The 21,319-nt window shown below is 32.2% G+C and overlaps 2 protein-coding genes across 3 annotated transcripts; one reads left to right on the forward strand and one right to left on the reverse strand.

Annotated features, from left to right (window-relative positions):
- Positions 1-895: 895 nt before the first annotated feature.
- Positions 896-12,674, reverse strand: LOC119606050 (poly(A) RNA polymerase gld-2 homolog B-like). 2 transcript variants are annotated; one of them, XM_037959423.1, is made up of 11 exons: positions 12,190-12,674; positions 9,206-11,059; positions 8,541-9,117; positions 5,978-8,378; positions 5,284-5,902; positions 5,002-5,173; positions 3,099-3,242; positions 2,815-3,005; positions 2,404-2,525; positions 2,221-2,336; positions 896-1,726 (listed from the first exon to the last, which is right to left on the reverse strand). In XM_037959423.1, exons 2-11 carry the CDS (start codon positions 10,532-10,534, stop codon positions 1,032-1,034), a joined length of 6,366 nt encoding a protein of 2,121 aa, XP_037815351.1. In that variant the 5' UTR covers positions 10,535-11,059; positions 12,190-12,674; the 3' UTR covers positions 896-1,031. The 2 variants fall into 2 exon arrangements, with proteins under 2 accessions (XP_037815351.1, XP_037815352.1); XM_037959424.1 differs by lacking the exon at positions 12,190-12,674 and adding an exon at positions 11,313-11,688.
- Positions 12,675-14,144: 1,470 nt separating this feature from the next.
- LOC119606051 (28S ribosomal protein S30, mitochondrial) lies at positions 14,145-16,172 on the forward strand. The gene is made up of 3 exons (XM_037959425.1): positions 14,145-14,758; positions 14,818-15,257; positions 15,316-16,172. The coding sequence occupies exons 1-3, from the start codon at positions 14,289-14,291 to the stop codon at positions 16,095-16,097; spliced, it is 1,692 nt and encodes a 563-aa protein (XP_037815353.1). The 5' UTR covers positions 14,145-14,288; the 3' UTR covers positions 16,098-16,172.
- Positions 16,173-21,319: the final 5,147 nt, after the last annotated feature.

A 21,319-nucleotide genomic window follows, 5' to 3' on the forward strand; every position in this document is an offset into this window, starting at 1 on the left:
AGAATGACAAAGATAATTTTGCAGAAGTGATCATTAAGTATATAACTGGATAAATCTGACATTAACGTTAACAGTTTTGATACTCTCAAGGATAATAAACTGTAAACAAATAAACAAGCAAATGATTTTCAAGAATGAAAGGACTAGATCTTATATGGCCATTAATGGCAATTCTAAATTAGAATAAGTTCCAAATAGAAGATTATCAGAACCTAAAGAAAATCTAAAAGTAATAAAAACTATGTTTTACGAATGTAAAATATGAAGCACGTAATCAAACTAAAACTCAATATAAAAAGTAATGATAACAAGTGGGATGTTTATAAGAAATCATTTTAAAAGACTCAAATCGGAAGCAGATGCACCAAAAAATTCTTTTTTTTAACTTATTTATCTCGGTATAAAATATTTCAAGATCATTAATAAATATTAATCTTTAAAAATAAATATAATAATGAATTCTTAAACACATACGCACTTTATAGAATTTTTGTTTTTGGTTTTTTTTTTTTTATAACAATAGTACCACACTCTCTTCATTGTTTCATCACACACTACACATTCACTCCTTATTATCTTAAATATTATATATAATTAATGTCATATAGATCTATTAAATATCAGTCTTTGTTTTTTTTTTTTTTTTTTTTTTTTTGTAGTAATTCAGTTATTGTTAATATTTTAAAAGACTAGATTCAAGTATTCAAAGAAAACGAATAATAAAATTAAATCAATAGTAACCGAGAGTAGTTTGTTTTTGGCGATTATTTTCATAGAAAAAAATATATAATAATAATTGTATGTAATAATTAAGGATATTAATATGAATGTTGTAATAAATAAATATTTAAATAAATAATAAAGGAATATGACTGAATATTTAAAATTAACTTACATTAAATGTTGATGACTCTTTATAGTCATATTAATGGTGTTTATGCTGCTGTTGTGATTGTTACAGTTGTACATGAGGGAATTATTATATATTGTTAAGGAAATATTGGGACCACAAAACATTTTACATGCCTTACTCAGGATTTTATGGGAGTGGCAGTTTTGTTATTAGTATTTCTATTAACATTTTTTGTACTAGTTTTAATACAAGTCAATGAAGATGTAGACGAAGACGCAGGAGACATTGGTGGCTTTTGTTTATGTGACAGTGTGGCGGGAAAGTCTTTTTCATTATAAATCTTATTTTGACGCGGTGTTAAAGTACGATTTAAATCCTTACGTTTTGACAATTTTTGAGTAAAAGTTATGCTATTAGTGGCACTTAGACTATTGTCAACCTCCTCGTTGTCATCATCAATGATATCTATCACACCTTGCTCATTCTCATCCTCTTCCATAGATGAATTATTATTTTCTTCATAGTTTTCGGCAGCAGCAGTAGCAGCACTATTAGGTGTCGTAGGTACAAAATTATTTATTATTGAATTTGTATTTACATACTGCTCTAGATTTGTTTTGGAATCGGTTACATTATCCGACTCAATTTCACTAAATGTTGTGGTAGTAGTGTTTGTTGTGTTAGCATTTGTATGACCTACAACACTTGTTGCTGATGATGAGCAGGGAGATGGTATGATAATTGGTGAAAATACCGAATTTAAATCTAATGTTTCCTGTAGTATACGCCATGATGCCACAAATACTGCCTTAACGCGTTCAAATGTTTCAAAATCGTATACAGAACGTGCTGTATTTGTTAAATCGAAGGGTTCTAATATAAAAAACAATAAAGAACAAATACTTAAATAAAATGTTTTTTATAAAAATTTTGAAATTATAGACTATACTGCAGAAAAGACTCTTAACTAAACTATAGACTAGACTATAAACTAACCTAAAAACTAGACTATAAACTTAACTATAGACTAAACTATAAACTTAACTATAGACTAAACTATAAACTAGACTAGACTATAGACTAGACTATAGACTAGACTATAGACTAGACTATAGACTAGACTATAGACTAGACTATAGACTAGACTATAGACTAGACTATAGACTAGACTATAGACTAGACTATAGACTACACTATAGACTACACTATAGACTAGACTATAGACTAGACTATAGACTAGACTATAGACTAGACTATAGACTAGACTATAGACTACACTATAGACTAGACTATAGACTAGACTATATATTACACTGTAGATATATTTAAGTTTCTTTTCAAAATATTTATATTGATTTATTACTTACCCTCAATACATAATTCTTTCCATTGATGTATATCATTTTTAATAGATTTTGCTGTGCGACACAAATTTATTGGCAAAAGTCCTCCCGTGCGCACAGAAATAGCAAATTGTGAATAGCTGTTGGGAGAAAAAATTAAAAGAATATTAATAAAAACTAGTTTTGTTTCTTTTAAATAAAACTTACTCGAAACAGCTATAGTATTCTAGAAAATATAAAAATAATTCTCCTATAGTTTGAGTGTTTTTGCTCTCATAGGGTCCTATAGTCTCATTCATGTCCACATAACCGAAATCATTTGAACGTAACTAGAATAAACATTTCAAAATTAAATGATTTAAGATTTGTAAAAGAACTGTAGGATAAACAACTATTGCTGAAAAAGCGTTGTAGAGAACCTTCTAGAAACAGTTCTTTAGTTAGTAGTAGTGGAAATTGTCATCCTAAGTAATAGTTTTAGAGAAACTTTATATGATAAATACAATTTCTTAGGAAAAGTTCTAAAACAAGTTGATTTTCTCCAGCGATTTTTATTAGTTTTGTTATTAATATTTGAACCAGTTTTTTTTCTATTATCAAATTAATTGTTCAACTTACCAGTGGAAATTTATCAGGAAATATTTCATGTAAACAAGGTAATACTGGTGGATTCACAGCATATTGTAAGAAATGTATAACCATTAATACTAAGGAATAACTAGATATTGTCATATTTTTAGCATTGTTTATATTATGATATTGAGCCCATAATTTTGTAACTAAAACCAAGGGACGTAAACGCCAATCAACTAAATCGATAAAGACAAACATGAACAAACATGAAACAGAAATAAAATAATTTAAATAGAATTTTTTTAAGTTTAAAAATAACATTTACTTACGTTGTGAGTAACAATATAAAAGATGAGTATTTTTAATACCAACACAATTATTAAAATTGAGATCAACTTCCAACTGATGTATGCGATCACGAAAACGTAAAATTGGTACTTTTGCTTCAATTAAATTGAAATTTTCAAATTCACCTAAAATGTAAAAATTACACAAATTTTTATGAGAAATTGTAATGATCAGGTAAACTGCTAAATAAAGACTGAATTGTGGTAAAGCAGCTGGTGTTATGATATTTAAAATTATTGTTTTTTCAGGTAGGAGAAATGAATGAATGAATGTATACATTAAGTAAAAAAAGAAACACAGAAAACATTCACAAATAAGGGTTTTTCATACTGGGTAGAAGATTAAATAATAATTAGGGGTTGCTGTTTGAGTTTGTATTACCTTTGTGGAATTGAATTCCATTTTTTCAGCAATTTACTCTAGTCTACACTTTTAGAATTCTGCCACATGTTAAATATGTACATATCGAAAAAAACCTAAATTCTAGTGATGTTACACGTGTAAGTAAGTAAGTAACCAATTCATAAAAATAGAGTAGTCAGTAGTTAAAAAAAATGTTCATAAATATGTTGAAACTGTTTTTCATTAAGATTACAATTCACCCTAAATCGTTTGTTTTTCCCCATAGAAAAAGTAAAGCAAGTATAATTTAGTGAAATATTTAGCATCTCATAAGTATCAAATACTCGAATAATAAGTAATCAAGACGGATAATAGAGTGATATGTTTTTTATGAATACTCAACTCTATAGTAAAGTGTGTCAAATACTCAACATCAGCTGACTACAAATAAACAAAATTTCATCATATGATGATAATTTCTATAAAAAATAATCGATGTTAACTTTCTCGGAAAAATTTTATTCACCCCTATTCATTCAAATCAAATCGAAACTTTCTCCGTACGACATACATACGTATGTACATATATTTGATATTCTGCACTTCGATCCGATGCTCCGGAAATGACTTACATAAACGTAGCTACGATCAAATTCTGAATCGCAAAGTATTGGAACAAAATGGAATTGGTTGTACTTTTTCTTAAGATTCAGATTCGGCATAACTAATTGTAGAACGCAGGGTTTTTGTCATTAAAACTTCATTCAAATTCTCCAAAAGTTCTAGATAACTTAACTAGTTCTTGGTAATCGGTAGAGAACAATTACATTACGTTTAAAAGTCTGAAGTTATTCAGTTTGCAACCGTTCTAGAACTAGTTAGGTAGGTTTAGCAGACTGCTTACTGACACGAGTAAGTCTTTACTTGGGTCCTATCAGGTGCCTTTGTAACTAGTTAATTGAGAATAATTTTTAATTCTTTTGATATGTAACTATGTAACTCGTATTAAATAACTGGTTCATTTAAAAGGTCTTTAGAATTAGTTTATAATCGCAACTGTGATTCCCACAACAGGTTTCATTCCCACAACTAATGGCATCATTAGTACAAAAGTTGCTTATTAACAATCTAAAGTGGTTCTGTTTGAACCCGTTCTGGAACTATGACTTGTTCGGAAATGCATCACTGCATTGCATCTGATGATTTGTTTGCGATGTGGAAATTAAAATCTGCGCATCATAATTTCTGTGATGCATTTCCGAACGAACTGCGCATCTAATGCAGCGCAGTGATGTATTTTCGAATAGGCCCCTAATTGGGTCCATTGTGATGCCTGAAAGATAAATTTTCAGAAATTCAGAGCAAGACTAGTTAATGTAAAATAAATTGGATCTTTTGGCAATTAATTTTTGTCTTGGGAATTTTGTTCAAGATATGTTTTATAAAAGACATTCGGCGACAGGTCCATTAAATGTAGATCTTCTTTTGTATAAACATACATATTTCTAATATATAAGTATCCTTCAATTCTTTTAAACTTACCAGATTTACTAAGGCAATCACGTAATACAGTTAAATTAAATAGAGCCTCCATACGAGGATCAATACTGGAAGCACTGCGAGAAACTAAACACATATCAACATCAGATGAATCTGAGCCAAAGCCGGAAATAGTGGAGCCAACCAAATAAAGGCCATAACGAGGATAAGCATTCTAAATCGGAAAAATATATATAAAAAATACAAATGTTCAAAAATAATTTATTTTTAAAATGTTAAATTTCATGAACAATTATGAAAATGTTTCAAGTCCCTCTTTCTTACCTTAATAAACAGATACAAATAACGCCACAAACGCATTTTTTGCTTAAAAGTTTCCTCAGTTTGTTGAGAGTTGATAAACTTTTTCCAAATACCCTGTGAAAGATTATCCCATTTGGAATTATTTAGTAATGTGGCTGGTGCTTCTTTGGCTTCGACAAGATGAGCCCGCGCCAAAAAACGATCGGGCGGGGTGTGTGTAAAGAAGTCATGCACTGATGAACTAATCGATGAACTACTTAAGGCACGCATATGATGAGTTTGAGGATTATTATATAGTAGATTGTGTGGTGGCAGTGGAGGTGGTAATGGCTGTTGTTGTTGCTGTTGATGCGAATAGAAATGTTGTGTGGGTGGAGGTGGTGGCAGCTGTTGGGGTCCACCAGCGGTTATACCGCCACCAACCGTTGAAGTAAGTGAATTTTGTGGCAGTGGCACTTGATTGTTACGGCCGTTGTTGTTATTAGTATTAATTCCACCTCCTCCTCCACCACCACGAGCTCGTACAGCACTGGTTAATGTAGATGCTGATGAACTGGACAATGAGGAGGTCGAAGATGAAGAGGATTGATATGTTTGTTGTGCTATCAAACGCTGTTGTTGTGTCAATAACTGCGACGAGCTATATGGACAATTTCGAGATAAAAAAACAAGTAATGAGCAATGTTAAGTTTATGGTAATGTGTTCAAGACTTACCCCCTTTTATAGTTGTGTCCTCCATTTGTAGAATTAACACTTATGCCACTTGTTCCACTAACGGATGAAGAATTTGAGCCGGTCATCAACATTGTTGAATCAACGTTAGAACTGTTGCCAATGATTATGTTACTAAACTGTTCATTTAAGCAGGAAGTGCAAGGAGAGGGCGACGAACTGGCGCTGGTTATGCAACAGTTATGATGTAATTGTGTCTGTGTTTGCGGTTGTTGCAAGTCATCGTTTGGCAAACGAGGTGAAATCGAAGCTGACGAAGAACCACATGATGATGAGGATGACGCTGTTGCAGGCATCAATGCCACTTGGGACGAAGACGTCTGTTGGTATAAGAATTGATTGTTGTGGTGCGAAGGACTCCAGTAACCACTGCTGGTGTTAGAACGACTGGCAACAGCTGTTAAAGCTGAAGCAATATTTAAGTGATCGGCTGAAGTTTGGCCAGCAGCTGCGGCATTGAAATAAAACTGTTGATGTGCCAACTGCTGATGCTGTTGGTAATCATCTTCTGTATAGCTGCTGGGAGACTTTGTTGGTATATTTAGAAGTGATATGACACCGCTGCCATTGTTACCATAAATTTGCGGCAACTGGGAAGTTTCATTGCTCGATTTATAAGTGTGTTGTTGGGCTATCTGTTGAGTCACTTGTAGATTGGGAAAGGCGTGAGCTGTGGCGCCGCTATAATTATAATCCAAAGGACTGTGTAGAGGAGTAGTTGGCCCACAGGTGGCTGGTGTCGAAGGCTGACTACAATTCTGCTGTTGCTGCAGAGGCATTGAAGTAGCAGAGGCAGACGATGACGAAGATGATGAGGACATAGACGACTTTATGGATTTCAGGGAGTGATATTTATGTTGTGCAGAAGAATGTGTGGAGGAGGTATCTGAATCATAATCATTGCCAGCAATGATTCCTGAAGTCGATGAAGACGTGGCCGCAGCTGCTGCGGCTGCCGTGGTTGCTTCATCCAATTGGGAACAGCATATTATATTATGAGGCGGAGGCGGTGCTTGTTGAGTGTTTATAGAAGTGCTGGCCGTGTTTGTGGACGGTGTGGGGGAAGGCGATGGCGAAGGCATAGTCAACGTTAAGGGTGCCAGCAACTTTTTATTTAAAAAGTTTTGTTGCTGTTGTTGCTGCTGCTGAAACTGATGAAATTGTTGCTGCTGTTGTACAGCCATCTGTTGTTGAGCATTGGCATAGCGTGGGTACTGTAAATGACTGGCATTGAAATTCATTAACATGGCAACAGGTCCGGGACTATTGTCCAGAGGTTTGGGACTGTGAGTATTTGTTGTTGACAAGGGTGTGGGCGGCAGAGATTGTGGCGCTGGACTACAGCCCCTAGAAGTGGTACCACTGACAGATCCATCTGTGCTCACATAAGTCAAGTTGTAATAGTTTTGATGTTGCAACATGTTGGGTGAATTCATCATAGAATGTTGATGGTGATGATGGCCATGGTGATTGTGATGATGATGGCCATGATGATTGTGATGATGCCCGCGATGATTGCCACGTTGATTGCCAACACCCAATGTTTTTGAGGGTAAAGTCTCAATAGCTAAATTTAAATTTGACGAACTATTGCTGGTTTCCTGAGCTGTTGAAGCCGCTACCTGACGACTGGAAGTATTTGAAGAATTCGATGAAATCGATTTGACAGACGAAGACGAACATGTTGATGTAGTGCTAGAAGCATATGATGATTTTTTATTCGTTTGTACGGTATTTAGTGAATTCGTATAGTTTCCCATGTTATTCTGTAAAGAATTCTGTCGTGATTGCTGTTGAGGTAAAGAATTATTTTTAACCACTCCACTACCACTTTCAGTGGTGGCTACATTATGATAATTTGTATAAGCATATCCGGCATTTCTCTGACCACCACCATTTGTTACTAATCTAGCTAATTCACCTGCATATCCTCCACCACCTCCATAACTTGTATGTTGTAAACTTGACGTTTGCTGCTGATATGGTGTAGGATAATAGTTATGATGATAGCGGGCATGTGTTGGCGGCTGTTGTGTATAATGCTGTTGATCAGTATAATTATTAGCATTTCTTAAATTAGAGGAAGTCCCTCCTCCACTATTACCACCAGTACTAGTACTACTACTACTACTGTTATTCGCATTTGACAGTACATTGTCTCCTCCTAGTAAATCTTTTTGTAAAAACGAAGCAATCGTCAATTGGGAGGGCTGATGATGATGATAATGTTGTTGTTGGTTGCCACTACCACCACTGTTGTTATTTGTGCCGCCGTACATATAACGTGGTTGTCGTTGATTTGTTGTTGTCATACTCGCATAGGGATAACTGCTATGGACGGGAGAATTAGTGGATGACTGATTGCCATAGGCATTTGTTGATCCTTGAAAATAATTTAAAAAATTTTCATACATTTTTAATATGTAGATTCATACGAATTCTTAAAACTTTCTTTAAGTGAGAATCGAACTCAAGTTTGAATAATTATTAATAAGTCATAAATTATATTTATCAATATAAAATGTGCCATAAACTACCAACTTACCTTGTACACCAGCTGATGAACGTAAGGCCACACCTGTCATCTTCACACCAACCGAATGTAAAAAATCTAAAGTATAAGAATTTGGTGATGATGGCACCGAAGTTGTTGTTGACGACGAGGAAGTCGATGCTGTTCCTAAACTAGTTGCACTTTCCAATGTAGTTATTTTATTTGTATCGCTATTACTACCGCTGCCACTACTATTCGTAGTAAGTGATTTTAACATTTGCTTCGATTCATTAAGTTTTTCTAAATTATCCTGCGGCTGTTGTTTTGGAGATGCTGTTGAAGTTTTGGATGAGTTTAATGAGGTATTACTTTTATTTGAAACTGTAGATTTAGTAGTTGATGATGAGCCATTTGTTCCAGTTAGGGAAGTGGTCATTGCTAGCTTTTCTACAGTTTGTACCTGATGTTTTGAAAGTTGTTTTTGTTGAGTGGTATTATTGTTGTTGTTAGCAGCTACTGCTGTGGAATATTTTTGTATATTTGCGTTACTATTGTTGCTGCTTATTTTACCAGAAGATTGTCTATTACTGTTGGTATTGGTTAATAGATTTTTATCCGATACATGAGTCTAAAATAAAAATATGGAACATTTTTAAAGTTTTTAGTTAAAAATCAAATAAAACATATTTATTAAGAAAGAATTTCCAATTTCTTACCTTTTCTTTGGATAACTTTGGTGATTGTGTAGTGCTACTCCCCGTTGAATAGCCAGACGATGATAAACTGCCACAACTTATACCGGTACCTCCAGGACCACCACCTCCACTACTAGTATTTGAATTTTTCCAAAATGTTTTCTTTTTAGAAGCTGAAGATGTCAACGACGCTGATGACGTTATTGTATTGGTGGCTGTAGAAGGAGTTGTAGACGATGAAGTTGATGTAGATCTTGTTAGACTTTGATTTGAATTACATTTACTTGCTACGGCAGCTGCAACAGCGCTGGCAACAAACTCCTGCAAGTTTGTGGAAGTATTTGATGTTGTTGTTTTGAAATTTGTTGAAGTTGTGGACTGTTGCTGGGGCAATTTAGTGAAATTTGTCCAACAACTAATACAAGCCGACGTTGAAGTTGCTGTTTGTGAAGTAGATTTTGAAGTTGAACTTAAAGTGTTCTTTAAATGATTATCGTAGCATATGGTGTGCAACTGTTGGGATTGGCGATGATAATCACCTGTTGCTGCGGGCAGTGATGAGGCTGTTGATGAAGATGATGTAGATGAACAAGTTGATAAAGATAATTTATCACAATTGGTTTGTTGTAACAAGCAAGTGCAGGTTTCCAAAGGATTTGTTGAGTAATTTATTAAATTGCTGCTAGTGTGGGTGAGATTACGTTGTTGCTGCTGCTGTGGTTGTTGTTGCTGCTGTTGTTGTAGGTGTAAATCAATATTTGAAAAGTTTTGATTTTTAACTAAATTACTGTTGTTGTTGGTAATTGTGGTGGTAGTTGTTGTATTGGAGTTAATAGTTTGTTGCATGGCCGTTATATACTGTTGTTGTTGCTGTTGGTAGTGTTGCTGCTGTTGTTGGTGATGTTGTTGCTGTTGTTGTTGATAATACTTTTTACGATTTAAAGAAGAGGTGCTATTGTTGTTATTACTGTTGTTATTGTAATGTTTTTTCAATTTATTACCACCACCACCATTACCACCTCCTCCGCCACTATTATTGTTGCTGTTATGATGGTATTTCTGTGTTTGTTGTTGCTGCTGCTGTGTTATATGTTGTTGCATTTTATTATTGTTACCATGTACGAATTTTGTTTTACTATTATGTTTCTGCTCTCTTTTGTTAGTTTTATGTTGTGAACCTGCGCTACCTCCACTATTATTACCACCCATACTGCCACTTCCACTAACATTTCCCTCATTTGTATTATTATTTAATTCTTTAAGCGTGGCCTGTGCTCCTCCGCCACCTTGAGCATTAGGCGAGCTATTGTTTGTGTTTAGTGTTAAAATTTTCATATTGCTAGCAAACATAATATATATTTTTGTGTTTTTTTATAGGTTGCGATTTTTTCCCAACTTAAAAATCTTTTTCCCATAAAGGTTTGATTGAAAATTATTTTTGTTTTTTTTCTTATAGTAAAATGTTTGTAATAATTTAATTTTATTTATTTTTTAGCCGTACTTCTAGGTGTGTTTATAAAATTGCCCGAGTCTCAGCTATTTATTTTTTTTTTAATAAATTATATTTCTTTTTGTGTTTAAAAATTTTGAATTTCTTTCTTATCTTTACTAAAATACCAATCTAATTGGTTGCATTATTGTAAAGTATTCATTTTAATTTTGGGAGCTTTGGTTTCATGTAGCCTTTTTGCCAAGTAGAAATATATTTCTTTCATTTTATTTTACCTTTAATAGGAGATTCTGTTTGAGGTCTTGAGGTCTAGTAATTCTTAAATCCTTTTTTTTTTTTTTTGTTTTACTTGATTTAAAATTTTAATGCCATTTTGTATCGTTTCAATTTATTTCATATGACCATCTATCTCTTACAAACGACAACTGTAATAAATAGAAAAATTTTATAAAGATTTATTAAAAATAGAAAATTTGTAGATTATTTATTTAAAAAATTGGAAAAAACATTGTCTATTTAGGTACTGTATTGGATTCTGTTTAATAGTCTTTTTTAACAAATTTCAGAGCAGTTGTTTTATTATTTTTAAAAATATCTCGAAAAATCACACAATTTAAAGACCAAGTAAGCCGACAAGTACGGTCGTGGGAACGCTCTCAGGAACGATCAGACTCCTACCCGGTCAAAGATTGTCAACTCAGCGACAGCCATATTAAGCGATAATTTCTTCATGCAAAAAACTGTGGGACACCGTCGAACTGTTAAAACAAAGTTGAGGGTTGGTTACTGTTAGCTGCAAGAATCGTTCCGACAGTTGGATCTGCGCTCCGGAACGACACGAGTCATACTTGACAACCCAGAGAAAGCTATATCAACCGAAAGTATTTTTATTAGGTCAGATGTTTATTGGAAAACCCCTATTATTTATTGAGTTTTGATCTAGTTATAATTCTTATTAGAAATCATGATTTCTAATCAGATTTGAAGTTCTTAAACTCGGCAATACGGATTTGTTAAAAAATATAGAAAATATTGTTTTAATATCCAGTGATTAAGCCATATATAAAATTAACTCTTCCAATATCAAATAAGTTTTGGAAGTTGTCCTTATCTGTGAAGAAAGTTCAAAGTATGTTTTTTTTTTCTTTAAAAAATAATTTTAATTGCCATAGAAAGAATTTAAAAAATGAATTTAAACAACGGTACTTTCCCAAACTATAGAATATATTTTCAAAATATGCAAAATAAAAAAAACAAACAAAAATAAATTTGATACATGATAAACAACAGACAAGGGAGAGGGGAAGACTGCAGCCTTCTAATTGTTGTTATTGTAAAATCAACTTGCAAAAGCCATAAGACAAATAACGGCACTTTTTCTTATGAGAAAAAGAGGAGAAAAAAAACAACAACAAAACTGCATCAAAACATTTAGCGCCATATTACATTTTTTTTTTGGTGTCTATTATTTTTTTAGCATGTATATAAATATATGTACTAAAAGTATGTAGATATGTATGAATGTTTATATGTATGTAGAAATTTTAATACAAACCTCGTGGTTTACTTAATTTCTTCTGATAACTTTTACACCAACATAAAAAATCTCCAGATTTTATTTTATATTTTTCTTAATGGCAATTTCTCTTTATCGTCTTCTAGTCTTTTTACAAGGATTTATTAGAATTAAAATAAATAACGCGCCTTTTTTCTAGATGGCTTCTCTTTTTTTTTCTCCCCGCGACACCAAAAATTAAAAACGAAATTTTAAGGAAAAAAATAGAAACTTCAGTTTTTTTTCTTTTCTTGCCGTTTCAACTTGTCTTTTATTTCTTTGATTAATTTATTTTTATTAGAAAGCCTTCATTTTTTCAAATAAATTTTATAAAACGTTGATTGTTTTCATTTGCTTTCTATTTTTTCACAAATCGCGTTTATTTACTGGGATGGCAAATAAATTTATGTAGCAAATTAATAATAAGAAAAATTGAATAAAAATTATTTACGTCCTGCCCAGAGACCTGCGCCGACATATATTAACGGCGGCGACAGCTGACACTAAAAATGTCAGCAGCGGCTAAAAATTGGCTATAAACCGGCTAGTTAGTTTGAAAGCAGGATGTATATTCGGGTGTTAGACTCGGGTTTTAAACCGGTTTTTTTTTCTGTTTTACCGCTGCCCAACGAAATAAAAAACTTATGATGGATCCAGTAATTAGAGCTTGATTTTCTAATTAAACTTTTGTAAAATTTTTTGATTTTCCTAATTTTTAAAATGTAAATTTATTGGAACTTTAAATTTGAGGCTGAAATTTTAATGAAATGTTGGAATGTCTATGAAAATTACATCAACTTTTCTCATAAAACTTTAGAATAAGAAAGGATACCTAGTCTCCTTAAGTTTCACAATAGTGTCCAATATTAAAGAAATAATGTAAATCAGATGACTAGATCTAAAGTAATAATCTTTTGAAATGACTAAATTCTGTTCGTGCCATGTTTTAATGAAAAAAAAAATTAATAAAAAATTTTAATAATATCAACCGGTTTTTTACAAATGTCAACTATTGAAAACCCGGTTTTTGGAAAATGTCAAATAATCGATCACTGTAATGTATATACATCAAATCCGAAGAAATACACTTTGACCTCTATCGGGCCTGTTGTGCGCTCGTAAACCAGTGCTTCAGGTGGGAAATGAACCTACCATCTCCGATCTACTAGACTAGAAAACCAACCACTAGACTAGAAATCATCACCGGAAGCCACCTATTAAAATTGTGATGATATGAATTTAAAAGAATTTTAAATTTCTATATTCCTAAAAGATAATCTTATATAATCTTTCAAAAACGAATTTCACATAAAGCGTATATATTCTCTAAAGATTCCCAAGAACTAGTTCCGAGGTTGACAAATTAGAACAAAAATCATTGATTTAGGAACAAGTCCAAGAACCGCTCCAAAGAGTGAGCGTCGTCTCCCGAAACGTTTCTTCACAGGCTAAAATATGCGTTCTAGAACTAGTTGTCGATCTAATTCAATTTTCCTGTGATATTATTATTAGTCTACTAAAACTCACCTGTAAACACAGCAACTGCAGTGGGAGTCGCAACAATATTACATTCGACACCATTACAACTGGAATACCATCCAGGGTGAACAAAAATTCAACAAACTCTATAAAAGTTTGAACAATGTTTTACGCCGGCCAAATTTCAATGAACTTATCATAAGATAAAAGAAAACTTCTTTAAATTAAAATAAATTAAATTTATGTTGTAAAATTCCGTAAACTTAGCGAAAATGTCCTGAAAATTATTCAAAATATTGCGAAATTTTCAAGCCGTCTTAAGCTGAAAAATAAACAAATCCTTATTGCCAGGATTTTCCTGAAATATCCCGTCTCCAAGTTTGTTGAGAATCAGTAAAATTGCTAAAATTCATCGTTGAAGTGTAATAACGGCTTGTGTGTAGACATTCTAAAGTGAATGCAGAAATAATGACAGTTCTTCTTCTTGCTGCAGCCACAGCTGTTATTTCATAACCTTTTTTTTAACGAAACGATATTTTGCGTGCGGTATTTTTTCATTTTCTATGCTGAAAATCTAAATAAAATAAATTATTAATTAAAAATCAAACCAACTCCTCAAAATGCTGTTAATGCGTCGTGCCGAATCTTTAACAGCACGATGTGCTTCAGTGTGTCGTAACTACATTGCCACACCAAAAAATGCCCAGGCAGCTTCTGCTGCTCCCCAAACGGCTGTAACAGAAAATGATGAATATTTCGAAGTAGCACAATATCCCGAAATCAAGGATCCCTCATTTACCGCTCGTAAAGAACGTGAAGCTTTATCCTTCCAAGAGCAGGTGCAAAAAGCTGCTACAGTGGAAGAGAAAATGATAAAAATCAATATGCCTCGCTACTATGGCTATAAAGTAGTGCAATTGCACGATGAACGTTTGCCCTATAACTGTTTGCCAGCCATACAACACTACACTAGAACATTGTACGAAAACATGCCCAGCGAGTTGAAAGCAGATGAGAAATTGAACTCATATGTAGAAACCCTTAAGGGAGATATTCAGGAGGCTTTGGAAGTGGCTCATGATTATTTTAAGTACATTTTATTGATAAAGAGGGGTATGACGAGTTTTATTAATATTATTTTTTTTTTAGTCAAAAATATCCTGATGCTTCTGACTTGGAACCCAAGGAACGGGAGCGCATTTTGACTCAAGTCATTGTTGAGCAAATTAATCGTGCTTTAATCAACGGCCTGTCAGCCGATTATCAGCACTTACAGGAAGCCGAAATCGATTACAATCCCAGACATGAAGCTTTTTGGTCTGTGGGTGGCATACAGGCTCCCAAAAATATTGTTAAAGCCAAAGAAGGTCATGAATGGCAAAAGCATTTAGCCAAAGAACCCGTTGATCGTTTAATGCAGTATAAAAGTGAACCTATGCTGGCCCTGAGGCATCGCTTGCAGTTGTCCAGCTGGAAGACAGAAGAAGAAAGTAATAATATTGAACTGGCTAATAAAGTACCACGCTTAGAATTCGATCCCAGAAGTTTAGGTTTTACCACTGGCTACCAACATGGCACCAATATTGCCGGTAAATGAATATATAAAATTTAAAAAACTTAAAATTTAACAACCTTCTCCACAAACAGGTCACTGGCCCAGCAATATGGCTGGTTTTGGTCTACTTTCCTATCAATCGCGTGCCGGTTTTCATATACGTCCACAGAGTTCTGCTACTGATGACCATAATGAAGCCCTACATGCTCATGCCATACAATCTAGTTTCGCCTGGCTGCTGGCTCAAGCCAATTATAATGGTTTCAATACCTTCTCCGAACTCACCTACCCCCTGAACACTCAAACTATTATTACTGATGGCAAGACTTGGTCATTCTATGAATACCAGCTGAATACTTTGCTAATGAACGGTCGTCAAATCAATGAAAATCCTCGTGTTAATTATTGTCGTGGTACACCAGAATTGGCGCTCTATCAGGAAATCGATGAAAATGGTAAAATTATCGGCTTTAACGATGAAGTATTGAAATATTTAGTCAGCTACTATACAAATGCACCCAATGTACAACGTTCTGCCGAGGAATTGCAACCATTTTTGGATTCAAAATATAAACGCATTGTCGACTATGAAGATGAGGAAAAACGTGAATTTTTAGAAAAAACCTTTAAACATTTGGTCTCTAATCGTCCTCGTCATTTGGCATTGCCCGAAATATATTTGTGGGAGAAATTGTATAAAATTGATAATAAAACTCGTCCTTTGGAGGCAAAACGTCGTTACTTTGAACTATTCTATAATCCCTGGAAACGTACATTAGATCAACATCAAAAGGAGTATATATCACGTAAGGTGCGACCTGAAGGACCCAAGAGCAAAAAGAAGTGGAAGAATACCTATTATCCACAGGAATAGTTTTAATATTAATAAATAATTTGTTAAATATTTTCTTAGAAAAATAATAAAGAAAGAAAACTATTAAAAAATAAATATGTGGTTAAATTCTTTTACAACAATTAAAACGTTCTTTATTTTGATGATACTGGGGAAAAGAAATTTCCAAAGGAAACTATTGTGGAAAACCCTTTTTGAAAAAGGGGAAAAAATATTTAAAAAAACGCAAGATACTTTTCTATAGAAAAGTGTTTCGCAAACTCACCTTTTATAGAAGACTGTCTTCGAAAGTCATTTTTCTATAGAAGACTGTCTTCGAAAGTCATTTTTCTATAGAAAATTGTCCTCGCAAGACACTTTTCTATAGAATGACTTTTTTTTTCTATATAAAAATGTCGACACTTTTTTAATGAAAACTGTCTTCGTAAGACATTTTCTATAGAAAACTGTCTTTGCAAAGCACCTTTCTATAGAAAACCGACTTTTTAAATACAATCTTCTATAGAAAAATTTCTACGCAGAACATTTTTCTACATAAAATTGTTTCTATAAAAAACTGTCTTCGCAAGCAATTTTCTATAGAAGACTTTCATCGAAATTAACTTTTTTATAGAATAACAGTTTTCTATATAAAAATGTCTTGGCAAGACATTTTTTAAGGATAATTGTGTTCGCAACGTAATATTTTCTATAGAAAACTGTTATCGCAACACATTTTTCTGTAGAAAGAACAGTTTTCTATATAAACATTTCTTGGCAAAACACTTTTCTAAGGAAAATTGTCTTCGTAAGACATTTTCTTTAGAAAACAAGACACTTTTCTATAGAAAACTGTCTTCACAAAACAATTTTCTATAGAAAACTATCACCGCAAGATACTTTTCTATAGAAAACAGGCCTTGCAACGAAATTTTCTGTAGAATACTGTTATCGAATTCTAAAGAAAACTGTCATCGCTAGACAATTTTCAATAGAAAACTTTTTTTGAAATACGCTTTTCTTTTGCAAGATACTTTTCTATAGAAAACTTCGCAAGACATTTTCTATAGAAAACTGTCTTCCTTCTATAAAACAAGAACTGTCTTGACAGGACACTGTTCTATAAAAAAAACTGTCTTAGGAGTAGCATATAGGCGAAACGGATTGTCACGGATTGTCAGAGACCTTAGTCCCCTGTCGAAGACCTAACAGATGAGAATGTATTTCCTTTTTTAAGAAAATAATTAACAAAAATGCTCTCTATTACATTTACATCAAATAAATATTAATTTTTAATAATTTTCTTTTAAATATTCTTTCAAAACAACAAAAAACACTTGAAATGCATTTATCCGTTACTATTTTCATAAGTTCTTCTCATTGCTTGCAATAACAACGCTGTCATTGTTTTTACTTTTTCACTACAGAAAAGAGCAACTGTTAAAATTTACTTTAGTCTTCTTCGGCCGGTGAAATTTAGACGTTAGTTATTCGTTTACTAATTTGTTTAATTGAAAAATTGTATTAAAATCCTAATAAAATGATATAAAATTTACATAAAAAGAAAATATAATTGTTGAAGAATGATAATTTCATGAAATTAAGTTATAAAGTTTAATATTTTTTGAGTAAATTAAAAAATAAAATTTGACAAAATTTCTGTATTAAAAGTGTGTTGTGTTGGTCGGTTCATTTGCTAATTTGTTTAATTGAAAATTTTTGTTAAGAACTTAACAAAGTCATAGAAAAGTTACATAAAACTAAACAACAATTGTGGAAGAATCGTAATTTCATGAAATTAAGTTATAAAGTTTAATATTTGTTGTGTTAATTAAAAATAAAATTTGGCAAAATTCTTTGTAATAAGTGTGTGTGTATGTATGTATGTGCAACAAGTGCTGCTAGTAGGGATGCCAAACGGGAATTCCCGATTCCCGAAAATCCCGGGATTTTCGGGATTTGAAAGTACCGAAAACCGGGATTTTAAAAAATGTAATCCCGGGAAATTTCGGGATTTTAAAATCCCGAATTTTTAAGTATTTTTCCGCTATTTTATACATTATAAAGTACTAAATAAGAGAATTTAAAAAGTTTTTGGACTTAAGATGACTCTACTAACTTACAAGCTGAAATATCAAAAAAAAAAAAAGTAAGAGTGCTATATTCGGCTATGCCGAATATGCTTTTCTATAAACATCAGGGTGATATTACTCATCAAATTTACTGATAGGACCTTATATGAGAGGTAGGGTGAATCATTGACCGTTTTTATAAAATTTTTCATAATTTTTTTAGACCAATTTTGGTTCATACACTTTCCGGTAGGAAGATTTACGTTCCTATAAAAGTTTCTTAGCTTTTGGCGAGTAAGAAACTTATCTCAAATTTCATCTCTACACTCGTACTTGTAAGCCAGTAATGAGCGTTAAAGTATTTATCTGGATGGGACCTTATGTAGGGGTAGGGTCAATTATGGACCGAAACACATAAAACTTGGTAGAGAGATTTTGACTCGCATGAAACATATGTGTATCGAATTTCATCGCTATACTCGTATTTTTAAGCCAGTAATGAGCGTTAAAGTCATTTTTTTAACGGGACCTTATATGGGGGTAGGGTCAATTATGAACCGACCCACATAAAATTTGGTAGAGAGGTTTTGGCTCGTCAGGGATTTACGAATATCAAATTTCATTGCTATACTAAATAGGCATAGATACTATCGGATATATAAAAATAACAAGTACGAAATTATAGGCGGGCGAGGCCGACCATATAACCCCATACACCAGTTATGAGAGTAAAATGTAATTTAGTTTTCATAATAAAAGTATACCTCGCCTCCGATATATCCTAGCACTTTATTGTTAAAAAACTATTTTTCTGAAATATGCTTGGGGGAAGGACGCCATCATATGAGTCGATCCTCATAAAATTTGGAGGGCGAATTTACGGTTACATAAAATGTTTTATGCTGAATTTCATTGCGACAGTTCTCTTTTTAAGCGAATTGTGGACACTAATTCTTTTTTAAAGCTGTGTTTTGTATGGGGGCTCGTATCAAAAGCCCGATCATTTCAAATTTCATCAGCGTATTTTAGGACAGTATAAAACAAAAGCACTACTCCGGAGAAACCCAATATACCATCCCTACTAAGGGTATAAAAAGGGCAATAAATAGGCATTGATACTATCGGATATCTATAATGGAAGTCAACCTGTCAATAAGATGGCGAGAAGATAATTCCCTTGGTTAGTGAACACGGGATATAAGGTGGAGGAGATATAGGTGCAGTACAGGTGCTCTATGTAGCCTCGTATGGATCCCCATTACACATACTATTTAAATATTATTTGGAAACCATTGTAAATTTGGATATCATGGGTATTATTTCAGGTTTTTATTCTACTATTCAGTGCCTGGGATGGAAAGATTTTTATTCTAAGTATGTACTTTGAATTAATTTGTTTTTCTTTTCACAAAATGCTTATTGGAAAGTAAACACCTACTAAGGGTATTCATATTGCAATATGAAATAAAACATTTTATTTTTGTCGGTAAATTATTAAGATTTTTTGAATTTTTTTATATTTTTCGGGATTTAGAAATCCCGAAAATCCCGGGATCCCGATATCGGGATTCCGGGATTTATTTAAAAATCCCGAATCCCGGGATTTCTAAAAACCAGTCCCGATTGGCATCCCTAGCTGCTAGTGAAAAGTAAATGTTGTTGTTATTATTTAAAGCGCCTTTTAATTCATGTTTTGTTGTTGTGTAAAGAAGAAGTAGCAAAAGAGTAAAATAGAAAAAAATTGAAGTTTCTTTTAAGAAATGCAAAAAAGTTTTTGTTGTTTTTAAGCAGCTGTATTGTCAAATAAGAATATGTTTGACATTTAAAAGGTAATAGAGAAATTGAGGTGGAATTATTAAAGGTACGTTTACATCTATTAAATATTTGGCTAAACGACAACCAATAAATGTTTTTTGTTTTCATCTTAAATGATTTTTGTAATTGCAAACAGTCTAAAGAAAAGGTTTTTGGTACGTTTGGGTACAATGGTACTCTTAAAATTATTTGTAAGAGGATCTCTTGTAGTACACTTTCTATTCAACTAAATTTTTATTATTTTTGAAATATGTATTTATTAAATCGTCAAGAACATCTCTAAAGATTTAATACCAAAAGTTAATTTTCTAATTGAATTATTTCCTTTCTTGTTAAATTCCCTTTGAATGACAAAATTTTATTTCAATTAATTTTTAATAAATTAAACTAAAAACTACAAATCTTCTGCCATTGTCATGGAGCTTCTAAATTCCTTTGGATATCGTTTGGAAATTTGAGATTTTCTATTACTAATTAAAAATTTTCTGCTTAACATTTTTAATAAAACTTCATCAAAAACTATTCATAAACTAAAAGTCTCACAAAAAACGTATTATAGACATTTATTGCTTTATTTTTCAAAAAAGTCTTCTATAAGTTTCTTAGTTATTGGAATTTACATGTATTTCTATACAATCGTTATTTTTGAATGTAGACAATCTGGCAATACCCCCTATTACAATAAATAACAATCTATACTGGCAACTCCACATAGGCAGTAGTGTAAAAACGACCGACAGGAAATGCTAAATGCTAAACACAGACTTACCATACCTGATTTTTTCCCATAGTAATAAATAATCACCGGAAACTTGTGCTATACTTACCTTTCCGTTATAAAACATTCTTATTAATTCAAAATAAAAAAGCATTTAAAATTTTCTAACGTAAATTCAGTTTCTTTTTTATTTTTCGTTAAATTTCATTTCAGTTTATACGTTTTTTTGTTGTTATTTGTTTTAGTATAATTAAATTTATTACAATTTTGCTTTTTTTTGGTTTATTAAACATTAACAATGTGTTAGTACTTTATTTTTAATTTACTTCATTTAATTTTGTTTATTTTAAAATTTTTTTATTTAATTTAATGTTTTATTTTATTTTTTAACTTTCAACTAATCAATACAATTGATTTTAAATTAATTATATTTATTTTGTTGTCATTAAATTGTTTTACTTTTTTTCTGAATTATTAACCTGGTATTTAACTTTATTTTTTTTTTTAAGTTTATTTTTTTTCGTTTTTATTAAAGAAAATAAATTAAAAAAAAAATTAATAAAAATTATGTGTATGTTTTTAAACATTTTCTTGACTTTATCTTTAATTTCAGCATAAATCTTAAATTCATTTTTTATATATATATTTTTTGTTGGAAA

This window comes from Lucilia sericata, unplaced genomic scaffold (assembly GCF_015586225.1).
Source record: "Lucilia sericata isolate MDLA Ls3-8-SP2 unplaced genomic scaffold, ASM1558622v1 Contig000548F_arrow, whole genome shotgun sequence".
Taxonomy (NCBI): domain Eukaryota; kingdom Metazoa; phylum Arthropoda; class Insecta; order Diptera; family Calliphoridae; genus Lucilia; species Lucilia sericata.

Bases quoted from the DNA above. Each gene is read 5' to 3' on its own strand.
- LOC119606050 (XM_037959423.1), bottom strand. From the start codon at position 10,534: ATGTTTGCTAGCAATATGAAAATTTTAACACTAAACACAAACAATAGC. The intron at 5,903-5,977 runs GTAAGTCTTGAA...TTGTCCATATAG, and splicing joins GGACACAACTATAAAAGGGG to CTCGTCGCAGTTATTGACAC. The intron at 1,727-2,220 runs GTAAGTAATAAA...TTTTTATATTAG, and splicing joins GAAAGAATTATGTATTGAGG to AACCCTTCGATTTAACAAAT.
- LOC119606051 (XM_037959425.1), top strand. From the start codon at position 14,289: ATGCTGTTAATGCGTCGTGCCGAATCTTTAACAGCACGATGTGCTTCA. The intron at 14,759-14,817 runs GTACATTTTATT...TTTTTTTTTTAG, and splicing joins GTGGCTCATGATTATTTTAA to TCAAAAATATCCTGATGCTT. The intron at 15,258-15,315 runs GTAAATGAATAT...CTCCACAAACAG, and splicing joins ACATGGCACCAATATTGCCG to GTCACTGGCCCAGCAATATG.